The 24,543-nt window shown below is 40.8% G+C and overlaps 1 protein-coding gene across 1 annotated transcript in view; it reads left to right on the top strand.

Moving 5' to 3' along the window:
* The window catches only part of CDC20B (cell division cycle 20B), a 51,283-nt gene that overhangs the window by 21,162 nt on the left and 5,578 nt on the right, over positions 1-24,543 (top strand). Inside the window, exons 3-10 of the mRNA XM_077462728.1 lie at positions 3,503-3,722; positions 6,627-6,757; positions 9,744-9,837; positions 17,391-17,486; positions 19,293-19,489; positions 19,569-19,663; positions 21,071-21,296; positions 23,390-23,515. Of these exons, the coding sequence (XP_077318854.1) occupies positions 3,503-3,722; positions 6,627-6,757; positions 9,744-9,837; positions 17,391-17,486; positions 19,293-19,489; positions 19,569-19,663; positions 21,071-21,296; positions 23,390-23,515 (1,185 nt within the window). The remainder of the gene's footprint in view (positions 1-3,502; positions 3,723-6,626; positions 6,758-9,743; positions 9,838-17,390; positions 17,487-19,292; positions 19,490-19,568; positions 19,664-21,070; positions 21,297-23,389; positions 23,516-24,543) is intronic.

Genomic DNA, 24,543 nt, shown 5'->3' on the forward strand with positions numbered 1-24,543 from the left:
AAACTCTAAATAGGTACTTTACACACTATGGTGTTGGTCAGGGTGGGTCAACCTTGTAGCAGCCTATGTTGGATCAACAGGTGCGGCACTAGGCCTGGGACTTCAAGCCAATCCTGCCAGAGATTATAACATTTTTGGGGAGCATTTCTGTGTTGGTATGTCAGCTTCTCACGTATCAGCATTTTGTTAACCTGATCAATCCACTGTTGCCTGCTGGATACCCTGGGCATGATCCACAATTGCGCTATCAACTTCCGGCTACATAGAGCAGCCAGAGTATCGCTGTGTGCACGGCTGGGGTTAGGGTTTCTTCGTCCAGGGCCCCCAGCAGGCAGATCACAGGATTTTTGGGAATGGTAACTCTGAATACCTGAGTAATAGTCTCCAGAATCCCAGTCCAGTACCTAACCAGTTTGGGGCACCTCCAGAACATATGGAGAAGGTCTCCATGGTCTCTTTTAAATTTAGGGCACAGGGGTGAGTCACGCAGGCCCCAACCATAGAGCCTGGCTGGCGTTCTGTAAGCTCTATGTAGCAAATAAAGATGTGATAGTTTTTGGGAGGCCGACACTGAGACCAAGGGGGCAGAGGCGAGGCAAAGATTCCAAGTCTCTCCATCCATCGGTCCCAGATCTTCCTCCCATTTGCGCCTACTTGGCAACGTGGTCAAATCCTGAAGTACACCAAGAATAATGCCATACCCCTTTGAGATCATACCCTTCTTACCATCTGCCATTATTATCGATTGGTCGACGGTATGGTCGGTCAGGCAAAGCCGTGTGGTTCTGGATTGTACCTGTGGAGCGTGCCTCAATTGAAGGTACCTAAAGAAGTAATTTCGTGGTATTTCAAACTCCCCCTGTAACTCTAAAAAAGACTTGAGAACCGGACCATTGTATAGTTGAGACAAATATTCAATGCCCTTCACTTTCCAGCCGTTAAAACCCTTGAGCTTCATTAGCTGGTGGTAATGAGCATTATCCCAAATAGAAGTAAGAGAGAGAAAACCCCTCACCTTCAACAACCGTTTAACGTATGTCCAATGTGTGTTCAGCATGGCTACGGTTGGTGCACCCCTATGTAGGTGAGGGAAACCTGCTTCCAAGTTTGAGAATGCTATACGGTGGTGAACCGGGGAGCCTAACAATCTCCGTATGGGGTCCAGTAAATCCTCCAGACCCCAGCCACCGAGATGCTGCAATTGTGAGGCTAAAAAATAGGCCCTGGCATTTGGAACTGCCAGGCCCCCCTCCTCCTTATTATATTGCAGTGTGCTCAAACCAATTATGGCAGTCTTTTTATGCCAAATTAATTCTCTGTACTGGGAGTCTATTTTGTCAAACCATCGCTTAGGGATCCATACCGGGGAATTATGGCAGATGTATAGCAGCTGGGGAGCCAACACCTTTTTTATAAGATTAGTCCGTCCCACCACAGATAGTGGTAGTTTGCACCAAGCCTTGCACTTCTCCCTAAATTTAGCCAGCAGAGGCACCAGGTTAAGGGGGATATATTGGGAAACCTCCCGGGAGTCCTGTATCCCCAAATATCTAAAAGTGGACACTATCTGAATCATGGCTGCACAGTCAGGTAGGGGGGCCGGTAAGGGATCCAGGGGCAGTAATACCGATTTGTTCCAGTTTATAGAAAAACCAAACAGCACTCCAAAGTCATCAATTAAGTTCATGGTTGTCGTCAAAGAGCCCTTCGTGTCACCTAGGTACAGTAAAGTGTCATCCGCGTATAGCGACACCACGTCCACTCCCGTAGACCGGTTAAAGCCCACGATGTGGTCATCCCCTCTTATCCTGGCTGCAAGAGGCTCCATTGCTAGAGCAAACAGTAAGGGAGACAATGGGCAGCCCCCCGGATCAACTTTACCTATAAGGCTGTATTCACACCTGGTCAATATTCCTACCGCACACGTTCCTGGCAAATCTGTCTCATAAAATAGTGGGTTACCAGTGGGGTCCTGGAAACATCAAGCAAGTGTACATATTTGCTAGCACACCATGGATCGACAACATCCGTCCAAAGGTTTTAACGAAGGAGATCACATCACAGGGATAAGTGCAACGTTTCAGAGCCACGCAGGGCCCCTTTGTCAGGCACGTGATAAAGTGCAACAGTATCAAATCAGAATATAAATACATTAGCCACCAATCAGAACATGTCAAAAATGAAAAAAAAAATTGTAACAGCCCCACCCTGTGATGTCAATATGATGTCAGAATCCCGCCAGAAAATATTAAAAACGAACAGGCATCAAAGTAACCTAAAACAGGCAGGTCAAAAAGTCACCAATGAAAAAAGCAGAAAATGCCTGTAATCTGCCAAAAAGGAATCTCCTGTACTTTTTTGAACATCATACATTTTGCTTCAGATGACAAAACACTCAGATGTGAACAGGGGCCATTGAAATTAATGGGATTTGACTTGGAGTGCCCCCTTGTCCTCTGTGATGACCTTAAAGTGAATAACTCAACAACAAGTTTACTATATGGACCCCTTATGTATTTGTACACGTGTTGACCATATCCCCCCTTAATCTCCTCTTCTAAAGAGAGAATAAATTCAGTCCCTCTAATCTTTCCTCATAGCTGAGCTCCTCCATGCCCTTTGGTCGAAGGTCAAAATAAGCTTTGTAATAGGCAAGTAGGGAACACAGGCAAATTGCATTCTGTTGGACCACAAAGATCACTCCACATTGTGCATAGAAATTTATTAAAGTGGTGTTCCGCTCAAAAAAAAAAAAATGAAAAGCCAGCAGCTACACATACTGCAGCTGCTGGCTGTTAACACCGAAAGGTGCCAATTGTGGCACCGACGGGGGAGAGGAGACAAATGAGTGGAATTTCCACTTTTGGGTGTAACTCTGCTTTAACTTTATTTACATAATTTGTAAATACCAATACTAAAACCATTTTTAATTCTGTAATATGTCACTCCATAGTATTAGCCTTCACCACTTCCTTGGCAGCTACATAAAAGGTTGTGTAAGGAGATCAAGTTGGGCAGAGGATATACAAGGAGGGGGGGGGGGGGGGCTGTGCTAGGGAATAAACTTTTCCTGGAGTAGTCAAATTTTAAATAAAGGTCAAAGCCACTTAGCAAATGAAAAAAATATATATATATATAAAAAAGGAAAACTATGCAAGTGAGCATGTGAAATACTTGATATGTATGTGCTTTTACTTGTCGTTTCTAAGCCTGTGATGCACATGTAACGCATGGGGGCAGATTTACTAAAACTAGTTCACTCAGAATCTGGTGCAGTTGTGCATGGTAGCCAATCAGCTTCTAACTTCAGCTTGTTCAGTTAAGCTTTGCAATAAAACCTGAAAGCTGATTGGATTATATGCAGAGTTGCAACAGATTTCACTTCCGTTTTTATAAATTACCCCCATGGTGTGACAAAATGGTCATACAATGCATATGTGATTAAAATTTGCATTTGCTAACTTGTTTTTGAATGTTTTCCTACTTTTTTTCTTACTTTCAGACACCAGACTTTGGAAAAATTTCATACTCTAAATTCAAAAGGAGCATCCTAAGGCGACGTACATGTAAAGTTCCAGTTGCAAGTAGCCCAGTTACCACTAGATGGCACAGCCATCAAACGCAAAACCTAGACAGCACATTTTGCCATGGCTCTACTGAATTCTCTTTAAGTTCCTTCAAGGACCATTGTGTAACACCAGAGCAGTTGGCGTTATTACCATGTGAGTGTCTTCAGAAACCACAACAGAAATTAACTGTTTTTGAAGCTTAATGCTTATGAAACTATTCATAAACAATTTACTAGAAACTGTTGTTGAGTCACTGAGATTTACTAATTTCATTCCATTTCAATTAAGAATGTTCACACTATAAATTGTGTTACAAAAATTCACATACATTACCTAATCATGTGGGAATAAAATCCATGTTTATTTCTTCATCTGCAGCAATAACAAAACTATTTTGTGCATTTAATTCCTCTTCTTTTATAATGTTAAAATGGGAGAAAAGACTAACTATAACTATTCTTAACCACTTGCCGTCTAGTTCACGTCTTGGAAAATAAGTGGTTAAGCCAGGATCATGGAAAACAGTTGCACATGAAAAATTTACTTTATAGGCACACCCATACAGATTATTAAAAATACAATATCTTTTTATTTAAACATTGTTAAAACAGCATGTACTGTATATACATATAGCTAAAAACACTCTAGTAGTTGACCTAAATAGCACTCATACCACCAATTATAACAATTGTTACCAATTATGTAAAAAGTGAAAAATATTGATATTATATTTTTACATATTTTACATAATTGGTCCATTTTGCATGTCCAACAATTCTCCAATATAAGTTAGGATGTTGGCACACAGCTACTTGTGTATCCACAGTGCCATCCTGTGGTGATACAACATAATTGTTATACCAGGATTATGTTTGCAGCTCTAGCCATGATCCTGTTATTAGACATGTGCATGCGTTTTCGTACAAATGCATTTTCGTCCGAATTTCGGGTATTTTCGTTATCGTTTTACAAACGATATCGAATGTGCAAAATCCAAAAACCGAAAGATCCGACATAAAAAAAATGCTTTATTTTAATTTTTGTTGTGACAACAGTTCGATATAGATAGGAGATTCGACATGACGCTGACAATAGCAATCTGTGTCCATCGAACTTGTGGTCGAATATGCCTAACCTTAACTCTTCGATCAAGATTATTATACATAGAGAGAAAAGCTTCGACACAGAGAGAAAAGATTCAACATAGAGAGAAAAGATTTGACATTATAGAGACAATAGCAAAAAAGGTTGAATGTGCCTAACCTAACCTTACTAGTCCAAGATTATTCGACATAGAGAGAAAAGATTCGACATGAAGATTCGATGAAGCAGTCGCTGCGAGCGGACATTTATGGTCAAATGCTCCGCCCATAGGCTATAGAAGAATTCTAATGGTGGTTGATTAGTAATAATAATTAATAAATGTAATTATTACTAGAGTCATACAACAAAATGAGAATTCTACTATAGCTTGTAGGCGGAACATTCGACTGGAAATGTACGATTGCCGCATCATACAGTTTCGCTGCTCCGTCTAATCTTCTTGGAACATTCGACAGGCACCATGAGCCTTTAATGACAGTTTCGACCTTAATTATTTCAGATTTTTGGACGAATGCATTTTTTAACGAAACTAAATAAATAAAAATGAATTTCGGGAGTAACTAAATAAATGTATTTTTCGGACGAAAACAAAATTCCGAAACAAAATATTTCAGTGTGCACATGTCTACCTGGTATCAAAATGTTCAGCCAGCAATGGGCTTTCATGTAAACATGATCCAAGCAGCTATACAGCCTTCCTATGATTTTTTCAGAGCTAGGAATGGACCCCCCAATGCTGCCCACTAGCGTTCCCAGGCTTTCCCGTTGCACCGGGAAGCCTAGGACCACTACAGACTAGCAGGCTGGTTGTCGACACAAGAGAAAAAGGAACATTTGTTCCTCCCCCTCCTCTGTGACAAATGAAGTTGGACACAAATGGTCCCAAAAATGTGTCAAAAATGTCCGATGTGTCCACCATAATGTCGCAGTCACAATAAAAATCACTGATTGCCGCCATTACTAGTAAAAAAAAAATATTAATAAATATGCCATAAAACTATCCCCTATTTTGTAAATGCTATAAATTTTGCGCAAACCAATCAATAATCGCTTATTGCGTTTTTTTTACCAAAAATATGTAGAAGAATATGTATCGGCCTAAACTGAGGAAAAAACATGTTTTTTTTATATATTTTGGGGGATATTTATTATAGCAAAAAGTAAAAAATAATGCGTTTTTTTCAAAATTATCGCTCTTTTTTTGTTTATAGTTCAAAAAATAAAAACCGCAGGGGTGATCAAATACCACCAAAAGAAAGCTCTGTTTGTGGGAAAAAAAGGACGGCAATTTTGTTTGGGAGCCACGTCGCACGACCGCGCAATTATCAGTCAAAGTGACTCAGTGGCGAATATGCAAAAAGTGGTCTGGTCTTAAGTCAGCAAAATGGTCCGAGGCTTAAGTGGTTAACATTCGCTAATGTCTTCCTGTTTCTCCTCTCGGCCAATCAGAAAGCAGATACTGAGACCCAATTGGCCGGGAGTCCTAAGACCCGATTGGCTGCAAGTCCAAAGTCCCGATTGGCCAGGAGGAGAAGCGACTGCCGGGACTTGGGAGGAGACACAGGGGGGTGATGGGGTAAGTGTAGGGCTGGCGGGGGGCCTGGTAGGCGAAGGGCAGGAATCGGCAATCGGTTGATCTAGCACCGGGGGTGGGAGGGTGGTTGGCTGGCTGGGTGTCAGTCTCCCCAAGACTTTACAAACACTTTTATGCAGAGAATGCATTAGGGTAAAAAAAAAAAAAAAAACTTCTGCCTTTATAACCATTTTAAGTCAAAGTCACGTACTTACACTACTTGCATTTACAACATATATTTAATGATGTATTAATAATACAACACTGCATTCATTTGTGTCTTTTATATCTATCTGGAGTTTGGCTTTAGCCAATAATATTTGGTATTTGTTCTATTTGTGAAACGTTACTGTCTGTTATAATCTCTAAACATGTTTCAGACCCGACAGATGTGTCCAGCACTAGTGACTCCAAATCATCTACATCAGACGATGCTCCTACTCAGTCCCTCACCAAAAAATCCATACGAAAGTGTCTGCATCAAAGCAAGCTCACATTTGTCCATCCCCAGGTATGAAAATAATCTAATATAAATTAACAATATACAATTAATGAATCAAATGGTTAAAGGATGCCAACCATAAACTTCTGACAAATATAAAGCCTGTTTCTACCCAAAGTAAAGAATAACGCTTAACTAAAGAAAACTTTTTTTTTTTAAATCTTGGATAAAGTGGATAGAAATTAAAACACCTTTCAGGTTTTTATTGCTGTCTGTGTCCTGTAAAGCCCCGTACACACTATCAGATTTTCTGCTGATTTTTTCCTTCAGATTTACCAAAACCATATAATATGAGGTCAAACCTTAGGAGTTTCAATTTGTATGCAATCAGGCCGGCCCTTGCACTACATGGTTTTGGTAAATCTGAAGACAAAAATCAGCAGAAAATCTAATAATGTATATGGGGCTTTAGGGAGATTCGCCCTCTTTATTTGTCCCTTTGACAGTTATCACTGAGAGTAAAAACGAACAAGAAGTCTGGTGACTCTGGTGACAACTCACTCACTTCCTGTTATGACTATAGGTCAGGAAGTGAACGGAAATCTCGCTGTTAAAACACAGATGAAAACAAACAGATGGGGTTTTACTGTCCCATACGCCAGACTTTTTCAATCAGGATGCCTTGGCAAAATGCTTTAAAATTTATCATAAATTGTATACAAGCTGGCGTGTGGATAAAGCTGCCTTTTTGGTTACACAAAGCCACAGGTTTTCAGTGGGCACCATTATAACCTTCTTGAGGGCACTTTAGATGAGAGATGGAGAAAAACTGAAGCAGAAGAGAAACATTGGAATACTAATCTGTACCAGTTTGCAAAAGTGTATTTGCTCTGGGAGAATACATCTTCTTTAATGTTGGATGTCCTATATGTGTGGATACTGCTGTTTTAAGCAGCACTATTAGAATAGTTTTTACATTTTAGAATGGGGTGCCTCAAGACTGTCCATCATTTTTAAAGGGTACCTCAAGACTTTTGAAAAATTTTAAAGGGTGCATTGACTAAAAATAGGTTGCGAAACACTGACTTTCACTATGCAAGATGAAAAACAAAAAATGTGGCTTACTTTAACTGTTTGCAGACGCTATACTGTATATATACAGCGGCAAGGTGACTCTGCTGTGCAGGATCACATGCCTGAACTTCCGGGTCTGGGGCACATGCGCACGCCACTGGTATTTGTTTTAGCACTGATCACTCTATTAGTGTAAATGGTCCCCGAAAAGGGTTAAAAGTATCAGTTAGTGTCCCAACTGTCTGCTGCAATATCACAGTCTCGTAATAAGGTCGTGATCACTGCCATTACTAGTCAAAAAAAATAATATATATATATATATATATCCCATAGGTTGTAAAGAAAAAAAATATTTAGCAGAATACATATTGGCCTAAATTTATGAAGAAATTTTATTTTTAACATTTTTTGTCTATTGGATATGTTTTGTAGCAGAAAGTAAAAAAAATATAGTTTTTTTTCAGAGTTGTCTGTCTTTTTTTGTTTATAGTGCAGAAAATAAAGCATAGGCCTTTTGGCTTAGTTCGCCCTCTCTCATGTGATCTCCCTTCGGGGGAGTCCCACTGAGTACTTGGGTGGGTCTGTTTCAGACCCACCAGAGAAAGGGGGTCCGCCTGGTTTTGATGGAGCCCAGTGACGTACCTCAGTCCCCGTCTGGAGCCTAACGCCCAGGGGGATCAGGGTAAGGTCCTTCCTGTGGAGGACTAGGGTAACATCACCGGGTGGAGTTTTTGGGTGTGTTTCACACGCCACAGTCTTTTAAAAAAAAATCTCCCCCGCTGAGCTATTGTGTTCTGACAGGGGGACGGCCCCTCCGCCAGAACACTCCAATCAGCGCTCTTTGGAGGAGAACGCTGATCAGGAGTCGGTTGGTTGCTGGTTTTCCAGCATACTCATCTGACAGAAGCCAGCTTCTGTCTGATAGACTGACGTACACACAGGCCGAATGTCGAGCATTTTTTTTTTAACCCGGCAAATGTCTCCCGACATTCAGCCCGTGTGTACCGGGTTTAACTATTTTTTAGGAAAGAGTGTTCAAATCTAGATTACAGCTGATAATGAAGAACTTGCGAACACAGTACAGACAGAGTTAATTATGTTAAACATTATTACACAGCCCCCTCCTACACATTACAAAGTAGGGAGAGCATGTAAGGATATTTAAGCAATAAAAAGTACCTAAAAAGGTAACCAGCCTTTTTTTCAGGTATGCTATGTTAATGTGAGCATGTAACAAATAAAAACTAGGTGTTACCCCAATTTGGCTGCAAAAGTGGAAATAGACTTTAAGCTTTTTTACCGTTTTTTTTATCGCATGAAACCCCAGACAGACATCCCCACAGTAGTTACAAAAAAGCCACAACAAACGGTACAGTGTTTTGAAATGAAAAAGGGAAATAAAACTAAAACTCAATGGTTACCAAGAGCAGCACAGACAATTTTAACATTTTTACTGTAAGGCAGGCCATACATGGGTCGAATTTCAAAATAATTTTCTTTTGAAAACCTTATCTAAGAATTTTCGTTCGTATTTCGCACCATTATTGGGGTGCAGCAAAAGGCCATTTTTCCTGTGGCAATCAAATTTGAGTAATCGGACATGTTGGAAATTTTTTGATAAACTAACGATTTTCTAAGCAATGATGGGAGAATCGTGCGAGAAATGTAATTGAAAAAGAAATGCGTATGTGCAAGAAAAGAAAATTCCCGGAAAGAAAAGAAGATTCCCAGGCACAAAAATTCTTTTCTGTAGCAACATGAAGTGAAATTGAAGGCTTGGTTGGCCGAATTTTGAAATCAATGGTGGCACCATCGGATCACAAAACGCACAAATGTTCTGATTTTCAAAAGAAAATTCCTTTGAAATTCGACCATGTATGGCCATCCTAAGTTTAGTGTAAGTTCTTGCTTATGATTTACATTTTAACAATGTAAGTTGTGTTACATAAAAATCTCCATACTGTAACTATTCCTATTTCAGGCATTGCTTGGATCTATTGAAGAACATAAGCGTGGATTACCAAAACAAGACCCCAATATTGAAATATGTGAGGGACACACATGTACAATCAGAGGTATTTCTTTCAATCCTTGTTTATTGGGGGTACTGCCTAAGTCAAGTACTATGGCTATTTGTGGTTACCAAGAAAAACGTATTTATCTGCTAAGACTGGTGGACTAAGACAGTGCTCCCTCAACCTTTCATTGATTACTTTTCAAATGAATAAAGAGTAATCTATAGAGTGCAGGATTCAGAAGTGCGCTATGTACAGAGTACAGGGTCTTGCAGTGCACTGCGTACAGAGTGCAGGGTTGTGGAGTACACTACATACAGAATGTAGGGATCAGGAGTGCGCTATGTACAGAGTACAGGGTTCAGGAGTGCACTATGTATAGAGTGCAGGGTTTAGGAGTATGCTACGTACAGACTGCAGGGTTCAGGAGTGCACTACGTAAAGCGTGCAGGTTTAAGGAGTGCGCTATGCACAGAGTGGTGTAATCTGGGGTAAACTATGTACAGAGTGCTGGGTTCTTGAGTGCACTGCTTACAGAGTGCAGGAATCAATAGTGTGTTATCTACAGAGTGCAGGTTTCTGTAGTGCACTATGTACAGTAGAGACTACAAGGTTCAGAAGTGCACTAGGCACCGAGTACAGGGTTCATAAGTGTGCTATGTACATAGTACAGGGTTCAGGTGTACGCTGTGTACAAAATGCATGGTTCAGGAGTGCATGACATATAAATTGCAGTTCACAAGAAAGAGTTAACAGTGGACAGTTTAGTCTCTACCATGTCTGTTAATTTGGAGAAAAGAGGAGGGAGGAGCAGTGGAGTGCCTTGCCATCCTAGGCTATGGAGCTGTGTGCTTCTATTGATTCACTCAGTGTAGACAGGCAACACTCTGCTGCAATAGAAAAATACAACCCTGAAACAGGAAACCTGGGGCAGCAGTCGTGGCACCAAGCTTAAGCTGGAACGCAGACACGGATTAAAAGATAAAGAAGCTGCATACTTAGTATGTGATTAAACCATCTGCTGATTCTACATTTAAAAAACTGGGAGTTTAATATAATTTTTATTTGCTTATTTTACCAGTGACAGTCGTTAAACCAAGCTCAGGTGAAAGCCTTCAGAAAAGTTTTCTAATTTCTATGTGCCTCTGTCACACAAGCAGTTTGATGCCTAACTTTTCTCATTTGGGGGAAGAATATACCAAGCTTTCATGGGATATAAAGGACTTGGAGCTGCCCATGTTCCTTGCATCAAGGTCAATGTTCATCTAAGGACAGTGAGTGTACTTGTCATTTTGAATAGACCTGGGAAGGTTTTTTTTATTACTTTCTGTGTCTCTGCTGGGGAGATCGTACCTAACTTTTTGTCTTGGTGAACATTGTATGTTAACGGGAAGATAAAGTGATGGGTTGTCACTAGAACAGGAGTAGAGGTGATAATGTCCAATTGGGAAACCTATACTGGTGACAATGATCAAAAAGTGGGATACTTCTGACCAGTAATACAGGTTCTTTGCCCACTCAATGCCCACTCATTCCAAAATTGATAAAGAAATTTACACTTTAATTATCCTTGAGATTGATTTAGTTTGTTAAAAAAAAAAGAACTTAGTTTACCACAGCAGTTTTATTGCCACATAACATGTCTGGGTATTATTATAGGAAATCTATGGTCATAGCATACACTTTCACTTTATAACATCAGCGTTGGAATAACAATGCAAACAATAGTTATTTTTGAAAAAATCTCCTTTCGTGTTATGAGTTCCTCATGTCAGCTGGTCATTAACCAGTTCTAACCATAACATGAACTTTACATTATTCAGCGGTAATAAACATAAATAACGACATTTGGATTATTTTTTTTTTTAACTTACTTTTTCATGCCTGTTGCTATGTGGTCCCTTGTAATCTGCCCCTTCCTCTCCGCGGCACCCAACGACATTTCCCTCAGCACCTGTGCTTGTTATTGCTCCTATGAGATGTGAGTCATCATTTCTCAGGAGTCATTGGGCAGCGCCGAGGGCTAGAATTGCTATATTTGATAGGCTTATCATGGTTGCCATCGCAATGGGGCAGGCACTTCCGATGCCGCCACCCATTGTGATGACAACATCGGACGTTCCCTGCGCCGCTTTCCGTGCTTACTGCCCATGTGTGAGAACAGACGGTGCATGCTGGTAATACAGCAGCACCATATCCCAGAAGTGTGTGCTTGTGGGCTTTGCCTGCCCACAAGTAAGATGGAAATTCACTAACAGGAAAAATCTAAGGTAATTTTTCTTCTAATATATGTAAAAAAGCGGCACTAATAACGAGACTATCCATTAGCAATTATACATTGGATGCTATTAAGAGATATATATATATATTCCCAAATCATGCAGATGGGTGGAACTCCACCTTAATTCTACTTTATGGCTGTCAGTAGATCGGCCTCTACAAATTCAGCAGTACCTAAAAATGGAGAGCAACTGAGCATGTGCATAGCAGGGTGAGACAGTATTACTGGGTTTTAAACAGTATAGAAACTTATTTGTACCTGCAAAGGGGGCCAGCCTGAAGTGATCTAGCAGGACTTCATTTTTTGACCAAACTTCCACTTTAAAGTGGAGTTCCACCTAAAAAGTGGAACTTCCACTCATTTGTTTTCTCCCCTCTCCTTTGCTACATTTGGCACCTATCGGGGAGGGCATACGTGTCTTTGACAGGTATCCTGTCCCCACTTCCAGGAGTCCAGGTCATGTCAAATTACGTCACAGCTCGGCTCCCTCCTCCTTCCCCCGCCGCCGGGCCAGTAGGAGAACACAGCGGTCCCTTGCGCATGCGCAGTAGTGCTTTCGGCGTGAAGCTGTAATGCTACACTGCCTTACCCACAATCGCAGCGGCAGCACCCAACAGCTGATGGAAACATCAGCTTCGGTGCTGACATCGCTGGACTCCAGGATAGGTAAGTGTCCTATTAATAAAAGTCATCAGTTGCAGTATGTGTAGCTGCTAATTTTTCATTTTTGCAGAGGTGGGCGGAACACAGCTTTAAGCTTGACAGCTCATTCATAGAAATTCACAGTTACACGATCGATCTTATCTACAGTTATCAGTTGGTAAAACTTGGCTTGGTGTTTTGCAGGAAGATATAACAGTAAACGAACATACGCCTACAGCACTGCGGTCTGCTCTGTTTGTGTAACTGCCTGGGTAACCAGTCTTTGACCCATGAGTCTTGTATAATTATCTCAGATTCTAATTGCTTAAAGACAAACTCCAGACAAGACAAACTAAAAATCAATACAGTTCTGTATTCATTACAAAATAATGAAATGCGATATAAATGTAGTTCGTGCAAGTAGCTGAATTTGACTTGACTTTAGCCTGGTTTTCTATTTTCTATTGTTCTGCAGCATTCAGACTGGGAGAGGGAGGGCCAGCACTAGGAGGCAATCTGATGTGCTGCATGAACATGTACTGACAGGGAACACGCTGATAAGAAGAGAGAGCAGAGTGAGTAGAGAGATGATCTGCTGCTCCTTCACTGTCCAATTACAAGCTGGGGCAGGAAAGTCACCATTTTGTGCAATGAAGAAAAAATGAAGTCAGGATACCAACCAGGCTGTAAAGTCTGGCAAAGCTGTGTAAATTTAAATAGTACCATTCTACAGTACTAATTAAGTTTGAAATATACTTGGAACATTTATGAGAGCGTGAACAGTACCAGCAGCATAGTCAGCCTACAATATATAGAGCTGTGTAAATGTCTCAGGACCAGAAATACTAATCATTTAGCAGGTGAAGCAGTTTATATACAGTACAAACATATACACGTATACATATATATATATATATATATATATATATATATATATATATATATATATATATATATATATCTATATCTATCCCTGAACCGAGACAGACACAGAACCACATAAAGATGCCACAAGACTCACAAGGAAAACACAGACCTGAGGACCTGAGGTGTGCCCTGGTCAGCTGGTCGGTACACCAAAATGGGGGCATACCCAATGATAAGTAATGAATCATTTTGTAAGAGTGATGTGCAAGGAAAGTGCCCTGAAAAGGGGAATGGGTAGGAGGGTATCATGTCGTTTTGCATAAACAACATGAAAGCATGGACCCATCTTGCCTTGTATCAACAGTTCAGGCTGGTGGTGGTGTTATGGTGTGAGGGATATTTTCTTGGCACACTTGGCCCCTTAGTACCAATTGAGCATTGTTTGGCCCCTTAGTACCAATTGAGCATTGTTTAAATGCCACGGGCTACCTGAGTATTGTTGCTGCCCATGTCCATCTCTTTATGACTACAGTGTCCCCATCTTCTGATGGCTACTTCCAGCAGGATAATGCACCGTGTAACAAAGCTCAAATCATCTCACCACTGTTTTTTTCAACATGAAAATGAGTTCAGTGTACTTCAATGGCCTCCACATTTACCACATCTCAATCCAATAGAGCACCTTTGGGTTGTGGTGGAACAAGACATTCGCATCATGGATGTGCAGCTGACAAATCTGCAACAACTGCATGATGTTATCATGTCACTATGAACCAAAATCTATGAGAATGTTTCCAACACCTTGTTGAATCTATGCCACGAAGAATTAAGGCAGTTCTGAAAGCAAAAGGGAGTCCAACCTGGTACTAACAAGGTGTACCTAATAAAGTTGCCGGTTAGTGTATATACGTCCAGTAGTCTTGTATTACATTATCCACCGCAGTAACTGACCAAAGTTTCCAAGCTTTTACCAAGTTGTTTACACCGTCTGACAGCCTGCAGACTTTTGTAATTTGGCTGCAAAGCCCTGTACGCTCAAAAATCTATAGATCAATAGAACAACAATAAGAGTGTCTTAAGCCTCATACACACGGTATAAAAATCAGAAGGGGATTGTCGTTTGACAGGCTGTTGTTTCGAAATTCTGACCATTAGTACGTTCCTTTAGACAAATGTTTTCCAATTTTCAGACAACAAATTTTGGATGACAGGCTAGTACATTTTTGGCAAACGACGGCTCCATGTCTGATATTCGAATGGTCAGCTCACAAAAGTCGAAAGTACAAACACACGTGCACGGAAGCAAGGAATGACTGGGAATAGTTTGGTCTTGTAAACTACCGTTCGTAATCTAGAATTAACATTTGTGATGTGGCAATTGATGAAATGTCAAAATTCTCATCTTCTTTAATGGGATAATAATGAAGCTGCTTTGCATGTAGTTAGGCCAAACATATTTTAAAAGGCATTTTTTTTGTAAGATCTGAAAATCAACGCTCACCAAACTTCTACTAACACAAAATTAGCAGAAGGGGCCCAAAGGTTGGCGCTTAAGAAATTAACTTCCTCGTTATACCCTCATAGTACGTCACTATGTTCGTGTTTGACAAACGACAATTTGTGTACAGTTAGTATGCAAAACAAGATCCTGGCACACGCCCTTTTGACAAAAATCAGAAACTCGGTTGTCCAACTATCAGACTGTGTGTACGAGGCTTTAAGACTCATAATACCATTTCCATGTTTAGTATTTGATTAGCAGCAAAGCTGCTGGGCCCAATTTGTCAATCTCCATAGGTAGCTTTGGTTTACTGCTCTCTCTCTCTCTATATATATATATATAGTTGCATGCTTACAACCAAACTTCAGGATAAATGTACCCCCTCCCATCCCCACCACCCATCTCCCTCTATCTGATCCCTGGGTTAACAAAAAAAAATTTCTCTAAACACCTATTAACATCTTCCATGGTCACAGCACAATATAGCACCAGGATCTTCTCACAGTTTACTTCCTGGAGGTGTTCTTCTTCCTTACTCCCACTGGCTAGCCAAGTGAAGGGGTCCTCTTATTGAATGGTACCGTACCACGAGGGTTAAGTAGCATCACTGGATTAGGAGTCTCCACAGGAGGAAATGGTGTGAGCAAGAAACCTGGATAGGGGAACTCAGGTGAGTATAACTGGCTTCGCCAAGTAAGGAAAACTGTGCAAAATGTGTGGGAGGTAGGTAAAGGAAAAAAATATATATCATTTTGGGTTCAGTTAGGCTTTAAGCTTGGCACCCATGGCCAAGTTACATACCTAATTGAAACCAAAAAGTGGTAAGCAACTACTGCAGGAAACAATGTATTAAAAACAAGTATTTGCAAATGTTAATGCAAAGTTACTATTTACTTTGCTGAGCCAAAAAGACCATTCCCTGCTGTTTCCTGCAGCTGTTGTTTAGTACTTCTCATTTATAAAAATTACAAAATATGTCATTTGGGCAGGGGTGCCTAATCTTTAGCATGCAGCTGTACAAGCTGCTGTGTACATTGTTACATAAAACAGGGGGGGGGGGGGGGGCATCCTTTGGCCTTGACTTAATGATGTTGTTCAGTATGGGTACAATGTATAGTATTGAAGCTCATAGACGGTTTCAGCCCATTTCAGTGATTATACTAATTTACGATAAAATATTTCTATTCTCATTATCAGTGTATACACACATCAGATTGTGGCTTGATGTAATAGGAAAGTTACACTTGCAGCTTTTATATCAGCTCTTTATATCAGAATTTTCCATAATGATTAAGATATTCGTTGAACAGCCTTTCTTCAACATTTACACAGATAATCATTTTCATTAATCATTTTTTTTTCTTTATACATTTGTTTGGACTGTGGAAAGCCTAATTTACTTAATGTATGTGTTTTCCTTCTTTAAGACTTATAAAAATCAGAATTATGAACTATGGGTGGACATGAGACTATTTAAACCCAACTAATAATTACCTCTGGGGTTCCACCTTTTTGACCATGTTTCACGTTAGACTCATGCAATAACATGCAACATGTTGACAGTATGCAGCCCTCTTACCATCCTCTCCACCTACAGAATCTGGGGTCTTTGCAAGCTCTTGTCATTTTCTGAATGCTGATCTGTATAGTTAAACTCATGCAGTTGCATTTTCAATTTGCAGTTCCATAAATAGAGAGACTTCAAATCCCATCTGCAACCATGGCAGTGGGACCTCAATCTCAATCGAGCACAAGTACAGTGATATCACTAAACTTGTAGTTCATTTATACTTCAATACCTCTGTACAGACCTGTGGTTAAAGGAATAATCCACTGGAGCCTATGCATTGCATACATGATCCACTAATTGCATGTGCAGGCTTCAATGCAAAAAAAAATTTATAATGCACATTTTTTTAAAATCAATATGGGTGCATTTACTATTTGTTTTGCAATATGATTGAATATGCCTTTAATTGTAGAGGCCAACAAAAAAAGAGAAAGGAGGGAGGGCTTCATGTTTATTTAGCTATAATGAATCCTCTTAATGTTACCACGTCTTGCAGATACTCCCTCCTATAGTTCATTTGCCAAATTTTAACACGGAGGCGGTCAGAGGAGGGTAACAAAATAAGAAAAAGTAATTGAAGTTTGTAACTTGCCCCCTTTACCCTACTTCCCTAGGCACTGGCATATAGTTGCAATTTTAGTATATACAGCCCTGCAAAGCACTTAGGACTGGTACTCATATTGTAATTTTTGTAAAAAAATAATAAAAATTTTAATAAATGCATTGCATTTCAATATTCTGTCTCTCTTTAGGCTGTCAAAACAAGAAAAAAATATGTGACCATTTTTCTGACGTAAATATCCAGCCAGAGATAAAACTGCATGTCACAGGGCTACGAAACGATTATTGTAAGTCCCTAAGTTGAATTTCATCATTGTTTTATTTAATGTTTTTATTTGTGTTCTTATTCCATTAGATAAATCAGCATAAAATTACATTGACTATATTTTATTAAAGTGTCAGATGCAGTTAACTAAAGGGACATTGGGTGCACTTGGGTACACGTTCAATATCTAGCAATGAGAAGGAGAAGCTTCTCTTTCTTTTTTCTTTTTTTTTTTATCAGATTCCGCTATGTGTGAATAGATGTGACTGAAAGTAAGCACAGGCACATTTTGGCTCACTTTACCATTCCCACTTTAGTAAATTAGCCAATTGTTTCTTATTTGATTTTCTAATTTAATTACATTTTTTTTCAAGAGATAAATAGCAAATACATACAATTAGCAGATTTAGTATTTTGCACCCTAATTGTGATGTGTGGATGTATAAATACATACAAATAATTACATACAATTACATTTTACTAAAAATTTACTAACCAGACCTCTCCACAAACTCTTAAAGTAATACTAAAGTATCATTTTTTTTCTACCTGCTCTGTGTAGTGGCTTTGCACAGAGCAGCTTGCATCCTCCTCTTCTCGAGTCCGTCTCTGGATTTCCTGGCCCCTCCTTCCTGTTGAGTGCCCCCACAGCAAGCAGCTTGCTATAGGGAAACCGAACCGAGCCGCAGCTCCGTGTATCCATTCAGACACAGAGCCGTGGTTCGATCCCATCCCCTCTCTCTCCTGATTGGCTGACTGACTTTGATTGACAGCAGTGGGAGTCAGTGGCAGTGCTGCTGTGTCTCAGCCAATCAGGAGGGAGAGTCCTGGATGGCCGAGGCACTCATGCACCTAGCCGGATAGAGAAAGGCTCAGGTAAGTATTAGGGGGGCTGAGGCAGCTGCTGCACACAGAAGGTTTTTTTATGTTAATGCATAGAATGTATTAAGATAAAAAACTTTCTGCCTTTACAACCTCTTTAAAGTGGTTGTTAAGCCACTGTCCTATCTACATATAATCCTCTTTTCCTAATGCTACGTGTCACAGTGTCTGTGTTTTATAAAAAAAAAAAATCCGTCTATACCTGATTTCAGAGCCCCCCTCAGTGCTCATGTGACCAACTGGCTCTCTCCTCTCTCGATCTGACAGCTGCAGTGGGCCGGGCCGAGGATCCCCCACCGACATCAGTCGGGACTAGGGGAGGAGGGAGCCGGCCGGTCATGTGATTGCCGAGCGACGCTCTAAAATCAGGTACTTTTTTTTATAAAACACAGACACTGTGACACATAGCATTAGCATATGATTATATTTGGAATCAAAAGTAATTTCAGAAGCAGGAGGGGAGAAAGGCAGGCACTGGTACGAGCTGACAGGCAGGGAGGGAGGGGGAAGAGGAGGACAGGTAAGAGAACAAAGGTGAGCTGCGGATGATGGAGGCACATAAACTGATCACCGTGTCAGGGCTCAGCAGCCATGATATATCATGGTCAGTTTACAGGAGGGGAGGGAAGAGCCAGGCAGGATCAGCCAGGTATTTCAGGTGATACAGTGGGCCAAATTACACAGCACGAGCACTGTGCTGTATAACATGCTTTAAAGGAACAGGATTTTTTTTTTTAGGGTAACAAATACTTTAAGTTCCAGATTGTACAGGGAAACAGATTGCATGATGACCATATACATGAGAAGATTCAGCGCCCATGTCACTGGATTTTAATTAGGAGGATATCTGCTTTTAAATGCATATGAGTACCTTTTAAATTAATGTTGTAAATAACTCTGCCTTTAATACAGTTTAAATATGATACATACATGCTTTTATCTACAGATCTGAATTTGCTGGATTGGAGTTCAGAAAATCTTGTTGCCATAGGCTTAAAATCTGTGACATATATCTGGAATGGAGAAAGAAATAGTGTGGCACAATCATTACATTTAGATTCACCGTCCACATATGTTTCTTCAGTATCATGGATGAGTGGTGGCACATGTCTGGCCATTGGGACAAGCGATGGGGAAGTTCAGGTACAGTTTTATACATTGGCCTTACTTATAAGAATTCCTAGTTGTCAAGTAAATCAATAACTATCTTATTCTTTTATAGTTGTGGGATATAGAGACCCAGAAAAGGCTCAGAAACATGCTGGGACATATGTCTGTAGTCGGAGCTCTGAGCTGGAATCAGCATATCCTCAGCAGGTGAGAAATAAAAGAAAATCGCATACTGCATACCTCCCAACATTTTGAGATGGGAATGAGGGACACCTACTAGCAAACGTATGTAGGCATAGGACACGCCCCCTGTTACACCCCTTATAGGAGAATTAACCAAAAAAAAAAGGTTCATTAAATCCACAAGGGCTTTTTTTTTTACCACTAATATTCCTTTGTATTGGCTTTTAAAATTTATAAATGCAGCAATTTAGAATTTGGATGGAATGTTTAGCACCGTTAAAAGATAAAAAGTGCATTTTATATACAACTTTATAGATCAGATCAAAATGAGGGACAAATGAGGGGGAAAGAGGGACAAAGGTTCCAAATCAGAGACAGGCCCTCAAACTCAGGGACAGTTGGGAGCTATGCATACTGTCCTAGCAAATATTTTATGTTTTTACACATCTGTCTCAGATAATGATCAGTGTGGGAACCTATTAGTCTTGAAGTACATTACAAGCACAGAACAGAGTTTGCATGCTAGAGATTTACTATGAAATTAGAGTAGGGTTTATACCTTCCCTTCTGTATTTAAAAGAAAAACAAAAAAAAAAGGTACCTTCATAATAAAATTTCACTCTGTTTATGTACAGTATGTATTTCAAAGGGGTTTTCCAGTCTAATGCCGCGTACACATGATCAGAATTCTCGTCGGAAAAAGCTCTGATGGTTTTCCTGACGGAATTACGATGGAACTCCGCTCAAGCTGTCTTGCCTACACATGGTCACACCAAATTCCGATCGTTTAGAACGCGGTGACGTACAACACGTATGACGGGACTAGAAAAAGGAAGTTCAATAGCCAGTAGCCAATAGCTTCTCTCTCGTAGTTGAAGAATCTGAGCATACGTGAATTTTGGCATGTCTGAATTGCATACAAACGATTGGAATTTCCAATAGAAAGTTTTTCCATCGGGAAAATTGAGAACATGCTATAAATTTTTGGCTGGCGGAAATTCAGACAGCTAAATTCTGATGGAGCATACAGGGTCGCATTTTCCGATGAAAAGCTCTCATCTGTCTTTTTCTGGCCGGAATTCCGATTGTGTGTACATGGCACTAGAGAGAAAATAGGAAACCTTTCCATATCTCATGCTGGTGATCAGCAGGGCCTCTCTTCCCAATATCCATGTAATCGGTTTTTGAATTGCACTGTGGAGCCCTAAGGCTACCAAAGGTTGGAGTGTCTTGTCCTCATAAGCTCTTACTGCCAGGAAACTAGCATTTTGAGAAGGAAGTAATCAAAGCCAGCCTCTATAGTAGTTCCTTTATGACAGATTTCCTGTTAATATGTAATTATGTCTAGGCATATAAAATGAGAATTATAAAGATGTTCAGATGATCAGTTGAAAACATGCTATTTGTGCTTTATTGTTAATTATAATCCAGTGGCTCCAGGCTTGGGCATATACACCACCATGATGTTCGTGTGGCACAACATAAAATGGGAACACTGCGTCACCAGCAAGGCATTTGCAGTTTAAAGTGGTCACCATCAGAAATGCACCTGGCCAGTGGATCAAGCGATGGTCACCTGAATATCTGGCCATATGATCCAGGATCAATCAAGCTAAACACTCCTCTACAGAACATCCTGCACCCCACTGCGGTAAAGGTGAGATTGAGATACATTTGCATACCTCTCAACTTTTTGAGATGGGAATGAGGGACACCTATCAGCAAAAGTTTGTAGTCATAGGACACACCCCTTGCCACACCCCCTTAAAAGAGAATTGTACAAAAAACAAGATTGGTTAAACTCACAAGTGCTTTTTTTTTACCACTACGATTCCTTTATATTGGCGTTTGGGATTTACAAATGCAGCAATTTAGAAATCAGATGAAAGGTTTAGTGCTGGAAAACACTTTGATAGATAAAAAGTGCATTTTATATACATCTATACAGATCAGACCAAAATGAGGGACAAATGAGGAGGAATGAGGGACATCGCTCCAAATCAGGGACAGTCCCTCAAAATCAGGGACAGTTGAGAGCTATGACATTTGTGTTATCAGTTCACCAAGTAGGCCATAATAAAGGACTATGATCTAGGACTGGATTAAGACCATAAAATAAAGATAAAAAAAAAAAATCCCAGATAGTGCAATATGATTTATGAACACCCCCTTTGCTGTAACAATACTAAAGGTGGGGCAGCTATAATCTCAGGATTTTTAGACCAAAAGGATGTCGGTAAGAGACATTTCAGAGACAAATGTAAAAAAAACACAGATTTTTACATACTGTCCCTGGTTTTACTGAGGCTGGCAACCCTGATGGGGCCCCCTAGTGGCTCGGGGCGCTTGGGCAGTGCCAGAGTGGCCCAATGGTCAGTCCGCCCCTGCTGCCCACTATGATGTGTGCCATAACTATCTAGGTGGCATCATGCTTAACAATAAAAACTTTGGGAGACCTATAAGAAAAAAATATACTTTTCTCAGGAATATTTATTTTTTATGAATTTTATAGATCATTACATTCTTTGTAGCCTTCTGTTTCTTTTTCTTATGGACTGTCTGCAAAAGTGTGAACAGGTAGTCCCTCTCATCTTTAAAACACAACAGATATGCAAGGTTGATTGAGTTTAGTTCTGCTTTAAAATGCATTTCCCGGTTCTGCCTGTCCAGTACTGCACAATCTTTCCTCAAAATCTTTCTAGCTGTACAACAAAGTTCCCTGTCCTGAACTCCATTTACTTTCGTGTTCAAATCTTTTATTGGCATAGAAGAGTCAGAGAGGTAACATACAGATAATGGAAACAATGCGAGACATGAAAGAACATGTAACAGTACATGGTACAGGGTACATTTGGTGTGTGATCTGGGGGTGTAACAGATGACACAAATGGTGTGCACCCCATAATGTTAGAAGTAAACAGGCAAGAGCTAGGGGAACTGTTGCTAAAGCCCCTAAACGTGACCGGGTGTCCAAAGATCACTAAGTTATTAGGTAATTAGGTGTCCAGGGTTAAGAGAGACCGAGCAGCAAAATATACAGAGGTACCTCTTAGGCCGCGTACACACGGGCGGATTGTCTGCCCAACTTAGTCCGCTGAACCGTGTTTCAGCGGACAATCCGCTCGTGTGTGGGCTTCAGCGGACTTTTTCAGCGGACAGTCTGACGGACTTTGTCTTTCGGAATTTCCGCTCGTGTGTAGGCAAGTTGGACGGACTAAGTATGGCGCATGCTCAGAAAGGATTTACACGGCCGAAGGTTGCATTGCAGTGTATTGGACATTTTTCTAGTCCCGTCGTACGTGCTGTACACGTCATCGCGCAAGTTTTCAGCGGACTGTTTGTTCATCGTGTGTGGTCAAGTCCGTTCATTCAAAATTTGGACGGACTGTCTGTCGGATTGTCTGACGAACTTAGTTGGGCAGACAATCCGCCCGTGTGTACGCGGCCTTAGAAGTAGAGTGGACGAGTCTACACCCAGTAGTTGCATGTCCCTTAACAACCTATCCATGATAGCAGTAGGACAGAAAAAGCAGAAAAGGCAGAGAGAGTGGAATAGAGTGAGGGTATCAGGAAGAGAGGAGGGAAGGAGAAAGCCTGGAGTGCCAGCCCGTGGGCATTTCTGTAGGCAGGCCAGATTGCGCGGGAGGGAAAAGCACTAGGAAAGGTCACGGAACTCAATTTACTTTACTTTTAAGTCTGCCTGCAATTCCATAAACTGCTCAATGTTGAAACCAGTATTATCTTCGTCAGGCAATGAATTGGTGTCCTTGGCTCTCAGACACTCTTGCTGTTGGAGGTGGAATGCAGGATGGACAGATACGCATCTGGGACACAAGTAGTGGGAAAAACATAAATTCAATACATACAAATTCACAGGTAAGCCAGGAAATTTTTCAGATTGTATAAATCAATGGATATATTGCACCCTGTTGGGGCCCCCACATAAAAACCCAAATCCCTCCAAAAAGAGCACGCTACCATTGTTTGTTTGCTGAGATAAGAAAAAAAAGGAAGCAAAACAATTGTCTATTCGAAAAAAATAGATGAGGACAAGAAAAAAGCTAAAGAAATGTATTTTACCAGACAATGCTTGGGTTCCAAACCACATAAATAGGCCAGAAGGCCAACATAACGCCTTAGGCTGGCATTACCCAGGGCAATCTGCATAGAAAAGTATGGAACACCCTCTCCTCCAGAATAACACAGTCTCATCAAGGCCTTTTAATATTGACCTGATTCCTCCCAAGAGCCAACCCACTGCTTGCACCAGTGTTAACCTTATTGTAAAGTCTTGTTTTTTTGTTTTTTTTTACTAACAAACATGCCATAGTTACCTGATCTGTTACAGTGGATTTGCACAGAGCAGCCCAGATCCTCCACTTCTGGGGTCCCTCTTTGGTGCTTGTGGTCCCTCCCTCCCGTTGAGTGCCCCCACAGCAAGCAGCTTGAAATGGGGGCACCCGAGCCGAGCTACAGCTCTGTGTATCCATTCAGACTCGGAGCCATTACCCGGCTCTGTCCCCTCTCTCTCCTGATAGGTTGAATGGTTTTGACAGTAGTGGGAGCCAATCGCACTGCAGTGCTGTCTTAGACAATGAGGAGGCAGCTGAGACACTCCTGCCACTCCAGGTAAGTATAAGGGGGGTGAGGGGGGCTGCTGCACACAGAAGTTTTTTTTATCTTAATGCAGTTCCCATCAGTGCCCAGCAGTGCCATATATTAGTGCCACCCATAAGTACCACCCAGTGGCACCTATCAATGCCCATCAGCGCTGCATATCAGTGCCCATAGTCAGTTCCTATCAGTGCCACCTCATCAGTGTCACCTCATCGGTGCCGCCTCATCGGTGCTGCCTCATTGGTGCCCATCAGTGCAGCTTATCAGTGCCCATCAGTGAAGGAGAA

This window comes from Lithobates pipiens, unplaced genomic scaffold (assembly GCF_037356315.1).
Source record: "Lithobates pipiens isolate NorthernLeopardFrog02 unplaced genomic scaffold, aLitPip1_a1.2 Scaffold_3, whole genome shotgun sequence".
NCBI lineage: Eukaryota > Metazoa > Chordata > Amphibia > Anura > Ranidae > Lithobates > Lithobates pipiens.